Here is a 15,679-nt window from a genome sequence, read left to right as displayed (position 1 = left end):
TGCATTTATATTTTAATTCCTGCTCCCTGAAGTCACATCTGCATACCTGTTTTTATCCAGAAATATGGTCAGTGGGCGTATTGGTTTCCTATCAGTAAACTTCCTTTCTCGAGAGAGACCTAAAGACATTTCAAATTCCTGCTTGAGCGGTCTTTGAGAACTGGCCGAGGCACCTTGGACAAGTCATGGGACACTTCTTTAGTTTCTGTTTGTTTATCTGTGGAACGGCTGAGCCAGGCCAGTATCGTGGCACGTGGTCTATGGAATCACTGTTGGCATGCAGTGTGTGGTTCCAGGCAGTACCAGAGACCTTGCCCTATATAACACTCACTTCATGGGCTGCAGAAGTGATTTTCTCTTCTCTTCTCCATTTGATGGTAGTGTGTCCTTAGTACTTCTTTTATATGTGCTTATCTCCTTTAAGAAAGAGAAGTTCTCAGGCCCAGAACCTTTCCACTTGTCTGGAACTAGAATGTTCTATCAGTGCTGTCACTCTGGTATACATCTCCTACTCCCTACTCCAAACTTTTTATTTAAAAAAAATTTCTTAACCTGTGGAAAAGGAGAAAGAAAAGCACAACGAACACCATATGCCTTTCACCTAGATTCACTAAGAATTAGCTTTGACAACACTTACCTTATTTCATACTCATTTGCTCCCATGATTCTCTCCCCTTCTCTCTTTCGCCATATATGCTCAGAGGTATCCTGTTTTGCTTAACTGTGGTAGTGAAGTGAATGATAAGCCTCATGTTGTTAAAAAATAAGGATTCAGAACTAAACTGATTTTCGGAAAGCCAACCATAGCCCAGTTTACTCCTCCAAGTGTCGCCGGGTTCACTCTGAGACTGTTTTCTGCTAGTTCAGTGGACTAATTATTTTGGATTTTACAGCAGTTACCTGCAACAACAAAGATCAAGAGAACCATTATCTGAGACTGTCAGTTTCATTTGTTTAATAGCTATTAATAGCTACCTGTGCAATTAGTTACATTTATAGAGTTTCATATTTGGAAACACCTGAAAGTAATCTTTTCCTAGCCACTTTTATGCACCCAAGACAGAGCCAAGAAACAGGGAGTGTGCAGAAAATAGATATCGCAGAGGCCATTGCCCAAAGCTCAGGGGCTGCATTTACAGGCAAGCCCGTGAGGAATTTCTCTCTCGGGGCCTCTTTCCTCTTACTTTATGCTGTGTCCCCATCAGCCTCCTGACCCACAATAGAAAGAAAACAAGAGTGCTCAGGTAAGCATGTCCCAGCAACAGAAAGCAGGGGTGAACTGTCTGACAGCAACAGGGGAAACCAAGCCAGAATTCTCAGGCACCACTGAGAACCATCCTCTGTGCTGAGAACTTCTCATGTCATCACCCTGCCCTGTAAGGGAGACATGGAGCCCACTGGAAGTCACTAATAAGCAGTGCCAGGATGTGAACAGAAGCCTGTCAGGAAAGCCAGGCTCTTTCTGGAAGGACTGGGTGGAGGGGGTCATAGATCTGCGATCGCAGAATGCAGGACACAATCTGGGGCCCTTCTGGAGACTGCTAGGACTTCACTGTGCAAATGAATTGTCATTGTGCAGCAATGTCATTGTTGGGGTTGACCCTGATGATCTCAAGGCATGTAGCAACGACTGAATTTGGGTAATGGCCCTCGGGCGTTTTGCTGGTGCATATTACAGTGGGATTTTCAACCACCAGCTTAAATTTAGCAGAGAACCTCGGGCCTCTGGAACACCAGAAGGAGGAGAGACTCCTTGGCTTCACTCCCTGCTACACAAAGGACTCTACTCACCTTTTACTTTCTCTCTGGGCTGCAACCAGGGTCTCATTGAGCCTGAAGGCCCACAGGGATGCCAGGAAAGAAAGGGTAACAGCTCGTGACCGACTCTTATCGTTCTAACCCCATAGCCTTTCTGCAGGTGCCATATGTACAGGGATTGTCCAGTAAGACGTGTTGGTGGAGACCCACAGTCATCTTCCCACACTTCATTCTCTCAGCCACACAATTCCTTCTGCTCCTACACTTGCTCAGTGTTATCTTGTGTGCAGGCACTCTGCACCTGGCACATGCTAGCCACTGGGGGACAGAACATGACTGGGCCCTGTCTTGTGGAGCTAACACTCTCATGGGAAGCACAGACATGGAACAAGGCATCGCGCAGCTCATAAAGACGGTGGGAAGTGCTCTCTGTGAAGGGAACACAAAAGGAGTGCCTACAGTTGGGGATGTGTTAGCAAAGAAAAAAAAGTGCCCTCATGTTCCCCAGGTCTCCTAGAAGCTTATCATCAGGTGGATACGCTTACAGGAGACGGGGCCAGCATGGTACAATAGAACATCTCTCCTCCCTGCCCAAACCTTTAGCCTTCACATCCAAAGTCAGACACCATATCTTCCACAGACCTTTTCTTTGTCCTCTGTCTATCCCCTCCAGCTCGAAGTAACCCTTCTCTCCTGTGCGTGTTCATCTCTGACCACCGCACTGCCTCTTCTGAACACCTGTGTGCTGGACGCTGGCAAAAATACAGCTACCGTCCACGCAGAATGGGTGCCCACCTTTGGGAATGTGTGGCCTAAGCAGGAATGAACATCACCGTCCTCACCCTTAGACCAGGCACTGGTCCAGACAGATGGGGGCGTTCTCTCCCGTCCTCAGCCCCACAGTGAAGTGGGTGCAGTCACTCTTCCCCTTGCCAGCATGAAGCACGAGACAATTCAGGTCATCATTCAGACATAAAGACACCCACCACACAATAATCAGGTGTGGTGAGTGCTGTCGGGTCCTGATGGGAGTGTACAGAAGGGACCTAGTTATAGGGAAATCAGAAGAACAGCCAGAGTCCGTCAGATTGCATCAGGAGCCCATCTTGAGAATCAGACTTTGGTCCTAATCCAGCTCTGCTACTTCTGAGTTGTGTGGCTTTCCAGACCCTTCTTCCAGCATCGGTAAAACAGGGATGCTCCTGTCCACGTCACAGAGTTCAGTGCAACCATCCCTGCGGACGGCGCGTGGCGCCTGGCAGGTGGTAAGTGTAGTTAGGTGGTAGCTTAGTGCCCTCTCTCTCACCGGTGATGTAACCACGACTTGCTTCTCTGTTCGACTCTGAGCATCTTTGTGACAGTGTCTGTATCTGATTCCGCCGCGGATGCCTCCCCAGGACCCTCCCTAAGGCCGTGCATTCATATTAGGTGTTCAGTGAATATTTACAGAATGAACGAGGCAGGGCAAGCGCGAGTGAATAGCTGTCACCACGTGGCAGGTTATCTCTTTCGGCTGAACACTGGGCTCAGTCTCCTGACAAAAGGCCCCTCGTGTCGCAGCTCCGGAAGAGCGCGGGCTCGTGTCCCTGAAGTACCCAGCCAGCATCGCCTGGCGGTGCCTACTCCACGGTGTTAGCAGGTGTGCGAACCCAAGCACAGCTTGATTTTGATGGTTTCATAGGAGAGTGTTGTTTTGACGTCTGTGCGCCCACGGAGTGAAAAAGCGGGCAATGGGATGAGCCGGGAGGCCGGGGTGGGGGTGGGGGTGGGGGTGTGGGGCGGGGGGGCGGGCAGGACTCTGAGCCGCTCTGCGAAGCAGGGCAGCCTGTGGCCCGCAGGCGGGCGGAGCACCAGAGGTTGGGCGGCGGGCGGGTTGGGTGCGCATGCGCGAGCATGCGCAGACGCTGCCGCTAACCTGTGTCTTCTCTGTGACCCCCCCCCACCCCCCTCCCCGCCGCCCCGTCCGCAGGAACGGCCTCAGCGGCTGCCGGCTGCGGACTGAGAGCGAGCCGTCGTGCGGCTCCCCGGTGGTCAGCGGGGACCCCAAGGAGGACCACAACTACAGCAGCGCCAAGTCCTCCACCGCCAGGAGCACGTCGCCGGCCAGCGACTCGGTCTCCTCCTCCTCGGCCGACGACCACTACGAGTTCGCCACCAAGGGGAGCCAGGAGGGCAGCGAGGGCAGCGAGGGCAGCTTCCAGAGCCACGAGAGCCACAGCGAAACGGAGGAGGACGACCGGAAACACAGCCCGAAGGAGGCCAAGGACGCCCTGGGGGACAGCGGCTACGCGGCCCTGCACAAGAAGCGCCAGCACTTGGCCAAGGCCAGGAAGGTCCCCAGCGACACGCTGCCCCTCAAAAAGAGACGCACGGAGAAGCCCCCCGAGAGCGACGACGAGGAGATGAAAGAGGCGGCGGGCTCGCTCCTGCACTTGGCAGGGATTCGGTCCTGTTTGAATAACATCACCAATCGGACGGCAAAGGGGCAGAAAGAGCAAAAGGAAACCACGAAAAATTAAAAACAAGTCACTGATTTGTTTTGAACTTTCGGCCATTTGGTTTTAGCATGTCAGGAGATTTCTAATGATTTGTGGCAATATCAGCAATTTATTACTTTTTTCTTATCTTTTTTTTTTTTTTTTTTGGTTTGGTTTTCTTTTCTTTCCTTTTTTTTTTTTTTTTTTTTAATTTGCCCCTCCTTTGTTTTGGACCCTTAAGAATTTTATTTTTAAAGGAGATTGAAGCCATAGAACTCATATTGACACTCAGCTGTTTTACAAAAGCTTTTCATTATCTGAAGACAAAAACAAAAAAAACAAAAAACAAAAAAAAAAAAACAACGAAAAAGCCAAAATTACCATTGCTTCCTCCAGCTTTGTCAGAAACACGTGGCTGAATCCGCAGGGATGCCAACGATCATGCCACGGGAACACACATTCGGCATCTAGAAGGCACGTGTGCAAAGTAACCATCGATCAGGCCCAACCCTTAGGTTTAAAAGGTCAGGATGTCCACCCAGCTGGGTTCGCTGAGTGAATGCATATAAGGCAACTGGGGAGAAGGAAGAGTCCTGGTCCCCTGGAAGCAGGTCCAGGCTTGTAGTGCTGGGCATCAAATTGTGCCAGGAAAAGCCTTGGCGTGGCCATGAAGTGTGCAGGGATGGGTGGACAGAGTGGGGGACGGTCTCCAGTCCTTTGTGCTTCTTCGCTGTGGAGCCTAGTAGCATGTTAGGAGGTGGACACTGAACCACTCGTTCGTACCAGGTGTCAGTGACTAATGAGAGAGTGGGTCAATTTTTAGTGATGTTGCTAATCTTTGAATTTTGTTCTGTATTAAGAGAATGTTCCACAAGCCATAAGCCTGAGGTTGGCCCTGCACACACACCTATACACACATGTGCACACACACGTGTACATGTGCGTACACACACACACACACACAAATATGAGAGAGAGAACTGATGCAGAAAACGAGCTCTTCTTAACTGCCCAAGTGAAAATCAAGTCCAGGAAATTACAATAGCTGTCAAGGAAGAAAATAATGGTACAGATCTTTTTCTGTCTGTCAAAACTATTTGATCCGAGTGGGGGGGAAAAAAAAAAAAAGCTACACAAGCTGCCATTAGTATCGCGGTGTGTTTTTAAAAGATCAAAGGCACATTGACGGACAAACAAAAGTAAAACACGGCAAAACAAAAACAAAAAAAACTCCTGTACTGCCCTCAGAGTGGAGTTTGCAATTAATGCCAGTCAGGATTCATCTTTGCAAAATCAATGATTTCCACATTCAGCCAGTGTAGCCCGCAGAAATTTCTGATCCACGATGCATGGATTCCTTTGAAAAAAGAAAAACAAAAAAAAAAAAAAAAACAAAAAAAAAAAATCACAAAACACAAACTTTTTTTTATTCAAAAATAACAAAGTTCTTGTAAGGTAAATAATGTATTTAGCATGAAGCATGAATTATTTTCATATAAATATAGAAAATAGAGAAAAGGCTATGCCTCTAATTTTTAAGCCCTTAGGCTTAGAGTTTCTTTCGGTTTTCTTTTTTTTTTTCTTTCTTTCATTTTTTTTCCGTTGTTTTTGTTTTGTTTTGTTTCTCCCCAATTATTTTGTTTTGGTTTTTTGAAGCAGGTGTTTAAGGTTTAACCTTCTTCAGGGACAAATTCTGACTGTTGGGGAATCTTACTCTGCAATAGAAAATATCTTCGTGTTCTGGTAGGGCCTGGATGGTGGAGCTCTGTACTGCCTTGTCTGCACTTCAGCCCCCGACCCCCTGATTCTCTGTTGAAAAGTGTGTCCTTTCTCTTTGTCTGTACATGTTTACCATGACGCAATAATTTGAGGGCAAACTTAGTAGTGAGTGTGTATGATAGAATCGAGAATTTCTAGGACGCCGACTTGAGAAAACCATTACCAGGATTTGGTTCTAGAAAGAAGGCAGTGAATAATTATGCAAATTCGCCAGAAGAAGGGGAAGTACGCTAATGGGCCTTATTGGATGAGGGTGTGAGTTAGGGTACGCGTGAAGGAGAAAGTGACATGGGTGTTGGAAGGACCAGCCCCAGACAGTTTTCCTGTGATGCCATCTCACAGTGGGAAGGAGGGGCCGGCCACCTGTACCGTGCACACCAACCAGCCTGGAATGAAGCCCGCCTAGATTGTGAGGGCTGAATTTAGACAACCGGATGATGTCACGCAGACCAGAAACTCCTGTTATCTTTGCCTAAAAGAAATTACCTTGGGAGATGCAACGAGAAATCTCTGAAATCTTCCACCCACGTGGAGGGGAATTTCAAAACATAAACAGGAACACCCACTATCGTGGCTCAGGACGTGGTGGTGAGGGGGAGGGAGGGAGGGCCCGGGGAGACGGTGATCTTTAAAAATGGGACAGTCGTGGGCCATTGCAGAGCCCATCGGCCAGCAGCAGGCGCGGTCAGGAGCTCCATCAGCCAGGACAGAGGGAAGCGTCTGGCGCGTACCCCGCGACTTGCTTCCTCTGGGTTGCCGAAAAGAGAACCTGGGGAAAGAAAAGTCTACATCCCTGTGACAGGTCGAGTTCAGTACCTGAACCGGAATACTTCCAGCATATTTGTTCCGGGTGTAGATGGGGATGGGGGAGAGGATGTGTTATTCCCTCCATCTCCCCAAATATCTGATGCCCCAAAAGCCGTGTTAGCCGTGGAGCCTGAGCGACACTTGGATTTGTGTTGTCACCTGACCGAACCCAGGAGACACCCACCCACCCCCCGACCCTTCCCCTCACCCCACCCCCCAGGATAAGATTTAGACTTCCCTCCTGAAAGGCAGAGGCAGACATCCAGGACTGTTTCTGGCGGGGACTTCTTCCAGTTAACCACCCCCCCCCCCCACACCCCCCCGTGGGCTGTCTCCCCTCACTTCATTTTTCTAAAGGAGCAAAGGCCTCTTTTAGAAAATAAGAAAATGCAATGTGTGTGATTTACTTTTCTGATCTCTTTGAGAAATAGATAACTATCTTATAAAAGTGTGTTCTTAACTCCAGAACCACTCTCTTTGCATAAATACCTCATCGGGCAGCTTTCTAAGTGTTATTTTCCTGAGTCTCCCTCGGCACCTCTGTAGGGGCTGCTGGGTGGCTTGCAGGGGAAACTTTAGTGAGGGTACTTTTTTCTATTTTTCTTCTGTTTTTGGAGGCATACACATTATGCATAACCAAAACAATGGCTCAATTGTGTTTAACTTTGTATTTTGACTGTTGAGGGAAAAAAAAAAAAAAGTATCGACGTGTATGTGGCCGTCTGTAGTGAAGTCATTGCAGAATGAGGTTGTCCACGTCCCTCTCCACGCCAGGGGGCAGGAGGCACCCTCTCTCACTCCCTCCTCCAAGAGCAGTAGAGAATTTAAGCACAAGCCTATTTGTGAAAGAATATTTTGCTCCAGTGTAACTCACTTTAGTCTTGGAATTACTTCCCAAACGTCAGGTGTTCCTTTAGCTTCCAAAACTAGCATATGTATTCATTAGTCTGACAGATCGCCTGGGCACCGTTCAAGGGGTGTGGTGTTTTTGCTTTCATTTCTCCTGCTGGGAGAAGTGGCATTTCGTGTGTCATTCCAGTATCTCACGTACTCACATGGGGCGGGGGGGAGGGGGAGACGGGGAACTATAGCAATATTTAAAGACGCTTTGGAAAACAACCATCAACACATCAGCACCACGACATCTACAATTACTTGCTGTTGGCCCTCGGACACATTTAAGAGAAAGAGACTGTAGCTCTTTTTCCTTAAATGATATACACATAGACAGTTATTTTTATGCTACTATAATTGTCTTTTACCTTTATCTAGTACTACGTGGAAAGGGTTTGCATCATAGATTTTTCCCAGCCTTATTATATACCATAAGCTCCTACTTCCCTTCCCTCTCTAACCAATATACGTTTCAAGAGTTCTTTGGTGAAGCTGTCTATTCGAAACTAAAATGAACCAAACCCACATTTAGGTGGTGGTTTGAGATGGCCAAGACGACTGTGGCAGGTTTCAGTCTTGGGGCTGAGTTTTTAAGAAGGGATGTGTCGGAGGCTTTTCCCAAGAGCTGATTTTTCTCATAGAGGCGCTCGACGAGTCTGGTCCTTGCTGGGTGCGGCAGTAACTATACCACAGGGCAATTCTAGAAGCCGCCTTTGCACTGAGTGGCGTTCCCGCCCGGGGGACAACTTGAGGCTGTGGGCTCTGTAGAGTGAAAACCGTCCAGATGGCTTCTGTGCCCAGCCCAGTCCTCGGACACGCTGGGCACAGCATCAAGTGCTACCAACTCACGTTTCAATTACCCCACGCTCCGCGTGTGGGCTCTTGGCCTCTCCTTGAAGGGCTTTTGGAGAAGGAATCAGAGTTCTGTACAAGTGGCCTACATGGGAGGGTTTTCCACAGGGGATCGGATCAAATTCAATGTGACTTCTCTTTTCCCTTTAAACTTGATTCAGGTTTGGGACTCGTTTCTTCCTGGTGGATCACAGCTGCCCAGATGTTGCCATTTATTTTTATGTTTCTGTAGAGAAGTATTTTTTCTTTCATCTTCAGGATTTTTGCCACCAAAAGAACACATTTGAACTCTGTGTCCCCTCTTGATTGTGACTTACCAGTGTTGACAGTTAAATCCTTAGTGTCCTAGGTCCCAGCCCTCCAATACTATATCAAACACTGTTATGCACATAATGCAGCACTGTGATCTAATTTAAATAATACTTTTTTATTATTTATACTACTATATATAATATACATCAACACTTTTGCTATATAACCTAAGTGATAACCCTCTTTTAGTTACCTTCCAAACTCGGGACTTTGGTTTATATTGTAGTTAACACAGTTACAAAGTTGTAATGGTGTCTTTTTTCTTTGTAACGGAATGTGTAAATCAAAGTATATACATCGTGTGGTGTTCCTGTTTCTGGAGTTTCATGAGGATTTACACATGGCATTCAGTGTTCTGTATAGACCCGCCTACCTTTGTGAATTCATCTGTTAACCCCTCTTCCTCTGAGAGAGCACCGGAGGTGGTTAAGTCCTTGTTTTTTCTCTCTCTTCTACTGGTTATTCTTGAATTAAGCACAGACTCGTCAGCTCGGTTGCTTTATCATGAATAATGCGTGTGACCTTGAAATTCTTCCACAGTTCAGCAAACAAGTGCTAGCTTCACTGACCAAAAATTAAGGAAGGAAAATACGATTTTCAAAACGATTCATCTTTTAGTGGCCGAAAACCGATGTGTCTATGGTGCTGCATTTTGCTGTCTGTCGTACTTTTGAAATCAGACCTAGGTGAAAGATCACTTCTGACTTACTGTGATACGCTCACAAGTACCCTTCCTGTTCGTTTTGTTAGCGTTGAAATCAAGACTATTTATTTGGGATATATTCAACAGTGTTTTTCCACTGTATTTCGTTTGCAAAAGTTGAGAACAGCCTTCCCTACCTTTTGCAAATAACTGATACTCCATATTGGATTCGCACAGACTTCGATATGGTGAGCCTATCAAACCTACAAATTGTATTTCATCCCTTCATTACTGTGGCCTGAGTTCCCCAAACTCCCCCCCCCCACTTTTTTTTTTTTTAGATGAAACTTAGCACAATTTCGGTTATTTAAACATAAAGCATTTCTTGAGTATGTATGTTGAGGCCGTCGAAGCTCATAGCTGATTCAGTAACCAGTTTCATGCTCGTTATTCATACTCATTACTTATACCTGCCATGGTGAAAATGTGGGTGGGGGGGGGGGAGTCTCCGGGTGTGTCTGGGAAGCATTATACACTTGTACATTTTTTTTTATACTCTGATTCTGTAACATTTCTGAATTTCATTTTTGTTTTACAGAAGAAAAAAAAATAACAGTGATAAAGCAATCAGAAGACCAAGCACCTATTGATGCTTAGGGTCATCTGACCTTCGCCGGCCAATAGACCTACATGGCCAAATTCTAATTTACTAGAGTAATAATTTTTCAAAAGCCAATTTTTTTTCCTGTATTTTCTGTATGAAACTGCCAATATCATGAATAGAAAGGGAGAACCATAAAGGAAAAAGGAAGTGATGTTCAGTTGCGTTTGTGTTACCTAAAGGAGCAGTGTGGAGGCTTGCACAATCAGCCGAAACTTAGGGACCTGATGGTGTCGCTTTGGAGGCATCCATACTTGCATTTCGCATTCTTCATATGTAATCATATTGCCAAAGACAAACTATTTCATCATTTATTGTAAATAACACTTTTCCCCAGACCTACCATAAAGTTTCTGTGATGTATTGTCTTCCAGTTGCAATAAAAATTACTGAGTTGCATCAATTGAAGAACAATGCCACGTATTATTGGGTGCACTGCGTCTCCTTATGCAAATGCTGAGCAGTAAAATCATTTATATTTCTTACCTGCACTAGGGTGTGTGTTCTGTTTTTTACAGTTCGGTTCTAGGGTCTGAGCCACACTTACGGTACCTACCCATCTTCCTGCCTGCTTCCCTTGTAAAAAAAAAAAAAGAAAGAAAATCCACGTACCTTTTGGGGTGCCTGGGTGGCTCAGTCAGTTAAGCGTCCGACTCTTGATCTCTGCTCGGGTCATGATCTCCTAGTTTGTGGGTTCCGGCCCCACGTCAAGCTCTGCACTGGTGTTGCGGAGCCCGCTTGGGATTCTGTCTCTCCGTCTCTCTCTGCCCCTCCCCTGCTTATGCTCTCTCTCAAAATAAAGTTTTTTTTTAAAAAGTGACACACCTTTAGCAAATAACACAAACTCCCAGCCAGAGCCAGAGAACCCGTGCGTCTCAGAATCCCAGCTCTTGCTCTGAAGAGTTGTTGCACAGCCAGTCTCCAGTCACAGAACTTCAGGCTTGTGGTTAAAAACGATTCTGCCCTTCATCTGGAAGCTGTCAAGCAATAAACGAAAATTCTCCTCTAGGGCTGGAGCCTTGGCGGCCTATCCCAGGCCCTGAAGACTTCTTGCGATAACTTTTCTAACCCCTAGACTTTCTTCCTCTAGGATTTAATCTGTCACCACCCAGTCGGATTGAGTATCCGAATATTTGAGGGGACCGTGTCCAGACAATAACACCTCCAACATTCAGATCTGACCTCCAGGGGATATTGACCATCCCACGGAAGAGAGGAGGAAAATCTAGTAGCCGTTACCTGCAGTAAAGACCCCGACACAAGACCTCTGGGCTACAATACGGCTTAAGTGAGAAGGGAGACTCCTGGCAAAGAATTGAAATGATGCCACAGCAGTGGAAAAGAATTGCACGTTACTTTTGTTAACGATCCATAGGCTACCCTCGCGAGGCAGTTTTTTTAATTCAAGACGCGTTCCTGTAGCTCCAATTCTATCCCAGTGACCGCTGGGCGACGGTGACAGGTAGAGTCAGCTTGAAGGGACTTGAAAGCTAATGGCAGAGGAGCCCTCAGTTGCTGTGGAAGGCGGATGCTCAGGTGCTTCAGTGGCCCCCCAAGGGGGTTGGGGCCAGTGTCTCTGGAGCCGAGCTTCCTGCAGGTTAAGCAGTGGCAATCTTACTGCAGTTAAGTTCAGAGTACTGCCAGGTGACTAATTGGAAAGGACAGCAGTCGGATGCGGAAGCCGCTTCTGTGTGTGTTCACTTCCTTGCCGTGTACTCATGGGCCTCCCCGTCTGGCTTCTCTTCCCTCGAGATGGCACCCCGGCCGCCCCCTCCAAGCTCTCCAATTCACACTCCAATCCCTCCCCTGAAAAGAGGCAAACAAAGGATGGCCAGTGTCTTTATTTTCTTAAAAACAGCTTGGTATAAATGCAGAGAAAGGAGACATCAAAGGTACCAATAAAGCTCACACTTGCGAGTGACTTTCTTTCGTTCCTGCCATGGTTTTAATTGCAGCATTTTGCATGCTGTGCTGTGCATTTGGTTGGGGAGCTATGTGTCTAAGGCTTCTTTGAGACAAACTGCGAGAGTCTGGACTCTGCCTTGAAGATGTAATTATTTACTGGAGAGATGCCTTATTTGAATAGCTACATAATACACAAGCTTTTCTGTAATTTGTAGGTAATCTAGATGCGGGCTGTCCCTGCATTTTATAATTTTTTTTTAACATTTATTCATTTTTGAGAGACAGAGAGTGCGAGTGGGGGAGGGGCAGACAGAGAGAGGGAGAGAACCGGAAGCAGGCTCCAGGCCTCCGAGCTGTCTGCACAGAGCCCAACACGGGACTCGAACCCACAAACCACAAGATCATGACCTGAGCCAAAATGGGACACTCAGCCGACTGAGCCACCCAGGCACCCCTGTCCCTGCATTTTAAAAATTCCTCCTGGACAACTGAAAATGGGGTGTTTCCTGAAAAGATCAGACAACTGTGTCTGTAAAGTTATATGAATCCTCAGAGTAGTGAAATTTCTCCCTGGGCGCCGCATGGACCCTGAAGACCCACCCATGTGGTTGATGCTATGCAAGTGGCCCGTTGAGGGTGAGAAGCAGCCCCGACCAGCTTCTCCTCTCCTCTTGACTGCTCTGCCTGATGGCAAGTGTCTGAACCAAGAAATCACCACCCTTCTAGAAAGTTCTCAAGAAATGAGGGTAATTTCACAGGGAGTCTGGGAGCGACTAGGAGGCTTTTGTTTGTGAGTTGAAATCTCATGTCTGCTTCTCAGACCCCTATGAATTAAGAAGGTCCTACGTTATGCACAAACCTAAGTATGTTTTGACCATTTTTCCATTGATTGGGATGCAAAACTGGGGGTTTGGGAGCTGGCTAAAGACAATCTTTTACTACTTTTTTAAGTTTTATTTGAGAGAGAGAGAGAATCTCAAGCAGGCTCCATGCGTGGCAAGGAATCCGGTATGAGGCTCCCTCCCACAACCCCGGGGATCATGACCTGAGCCCAAACCAAGAGTCAGACACTCGGCCGACTGAGCCACCCAGGCGCCCCTTAAAAGACTCAAATAAAAGTGAATAAACCAGTTTATTAAATGTCCACCTCTTCCCTTTGTGTTGTGTGAATAAACCTTCCCAGGGCAGTGCATTTCACTAATGCTCCTAGCAATACTATCTTGATTTGAAATCATCCTTGGGCATTTTTGCATGAAGTATCCTAATGACTTGAGAACTGTTTTATGCTGCTTCACGCTAAAGTACTTAGGGAGCATATGGCTACATTTCCTTCAAAATGCAGCAATTTATTTGAGAAAGATCAAGGAATTCTATTTTTTCTCATCTGCTATTCATTTCAAAGCTGATTTCTAAAAATACATAATATGGAAGTGGAGTATGATGGGGGAAAGTCTGAAAGCAAGACAGTGGCTGATTTCTTAATCCCTCTGGGACACAATTTTTTCTTGAAACAGGTCCATTCTGTTCACATCGTAAAACTGGAAGGGACCTTGGACACCGCTGAGTCCAAACTCCCTGTGTTATAGACTTGGCAGCTAAGGCACAGAAAAGTTAAGGGATTGGCTAGTGGCGAAGCCGGACTTCAAAAGGGGAAATTTTCCTTCTTATCTTTTGTCATATCCATCTGCCGGGTAGGTAATTATAATCATCACATCTGTGGAATTCTGTAGGTGACGATTCTCCACAGGTGCACACACAACACTGTGTCCTATGCATTTTCCCTACAGCTACAGTGAAAATGACTTTTTAAGTGATACGTAACATTCCATTGAGCGAATGCCTGCCATCTTCAACTGTTACCTTTCCATTGTTTCAATTGCTTGGAGCTCCTTTCTGTGATAAGTAGTACCACAATGAATATCTTCGGGCAAGTGGCCATTTGCATATTTTCAACTTGTCTTTTGTTAGTTCGCCTGTGGGACTATCGGAACAGAGGTATCCTCAGTGTTACAAGACTCCATGTGCCTTTCCAAAAGGCATCAGTGCAAATAGCAGTGAATGAAGGGGTGCCTGGGTGGCTCAGTCGGTTGAGCATCTGACTTCGGCTCAGGCCACGATCTTACAGTTTGGGGGTTCGAGCCCCGCATCAGGCTCCGTGCTAACAGCTCGCTCGGAGCCTGCAGCCTGCTTCAGATTCTGTGTCTCCTTCTCTCTCTCTCTCTCTCTCTCTCTCTGCCCCTCCCCGGCTCATGCTCTGTCTCTCAAAAATGAATGAATGTTTAAAAAAAGTTAAAAAAAAAAATACCAGTGAATGAAAACCAAGTTCACTGCATCCTTACCTACCATATTGGAATTTATTTTTCTCCTTAATTTTTGCTAGCAGACAAAATACACATTATTACTGTCTGAATTTTCATTTAGTTACTAGCAAAGTTACATTATTTTTCATAATTTACCGGCCATTTATTTTATTTAGTTATTTTGGGGGGATCATCTGTAACTAACTCTGAGAATTCAAAAGAAAAGGAAATCAGATTCATGGACTCTTTCTACACGGCCATTAAATGGTGCCAAGATGGCCAGACCGACCACATGAACTCAGGTGATCCTCTCCTCTTCAGACATTCTAACTGTCCTTATATGAAAACAAAATCTCACTCCCTAAAACTTTTACCCGAAGGTCCTTGCACTGGCATGGAAGTCCACAAAAATGCAAGCCTAAATCTTCTTGCACATGGCGGCCGTTTATACATGTGGAAACAATAATTTCCTCCCTAAGTCTTTTCCAGAATAAACATTTCAAGTTCTGTCTACTCTTTCTCTCTTCTGGACATGTTCCAGCTTGTGATCAAAACTGAGAGCAGAAAACAGAATTCCAGGTAAGTTTGAAGAGGAGGAACTATCTACTCCTTCCATTCTAGATCTTCTGCTTCAATTAAGAAAACCAAAGACTAAATTAATTTTTTTTTTTCTCAGAAGACTCCTCACACCACTGATTCAGACTGAACTTGCTATTAACTAAAACAAGTCCCTGTTGGTGTATTTCTCTGGATATTCGTTTGGGATCAAAGTGCAGGACTTTGTATTTCTCTCTCTTAAATGCCACCTCCTTAGATTTGGTCCACTGTCCAAGGTAGTTGAGATGAACATGGGGTGGGTGGGTGAGGGTCCTGACTCTGTCATCCGAAACACTTGCTTTCTCTCCAGGTATTGTCGTATCACAGATTTGAGAATATCTTTTGTATATTGATGAGGACAGAGCTGGAGCTCTGTGGCATGGTTCCGGAGACCCGCCTCGTAGGTCAATTTCATTGTGATCAACATACTTTGAGGGCATCTGCGCTTGGCTTTATGAAAATGCAGCCTACATTTCTGCATCTGATCAAAACTTTGTCAAGCACATCCTCGATCTCCAGATATAAATCCATAGTCCTCCTTTATAAAAGAGGAAATCAAGTCATACTCTATGCTGATACGAATTATGCAAATCCGAAATAAGGCAATGGGAAAGAATAAGGTTCCACTTAATGTACACAACTTGAAGTGATGTAAATCCTACTTTATTCCCACGGGGGAATTAGTCTTGATTTA

At 45.9% G+C, this 15,679-nt stretch overlaps 1 protein-coding gene across 5 annotated transcripts in view; it reads left to right on the top strand.

Moving 5' to 3' along the window:
• Positions 1-10,586, top strand: part of FOXN3 (forkhead box N3) — a 286,211-nt gene extending 275,625 nt beyond the window's left edge. For all 5 annotated transcript variants that reach the window (XM_058739974.1, XM_058739975.1, XM_058739976.1 and 2 more), the window contains one exon: positions 3,728-10,586. In XM_058739974.1, coding sequence (XP_058595957.1) covers positions 3,728-4,277 — 550 coding nt within the window. In that variant the 3' untranslated portion in view covers positions 4,278-10,586. The remainder of the gene's footprint in view (positions 1-3,727) is intronic.
• Positions 10,587-15,679: the final 5,093 nt, after the last annotated feature.

Source organism: Neofelis nebulosa, chromosome 7 (assembly GCF_028018385.1).
Source record: "Neofelis nebulosa isolate mNeoNeb1 chromosome 7, mNeoNeb1.pri, whole genome shotgun sequence".
In the NCBI taxonomy this organism is placed as follows: Eukaryota; Metazoa; Chordata; class Mammalia; order Carnivora; family Felidae; genus Neofelis; species Neofelis nebulosa.
This window is presented reverse-complemented; position numbering and strand designations above follow the sequence as displayed.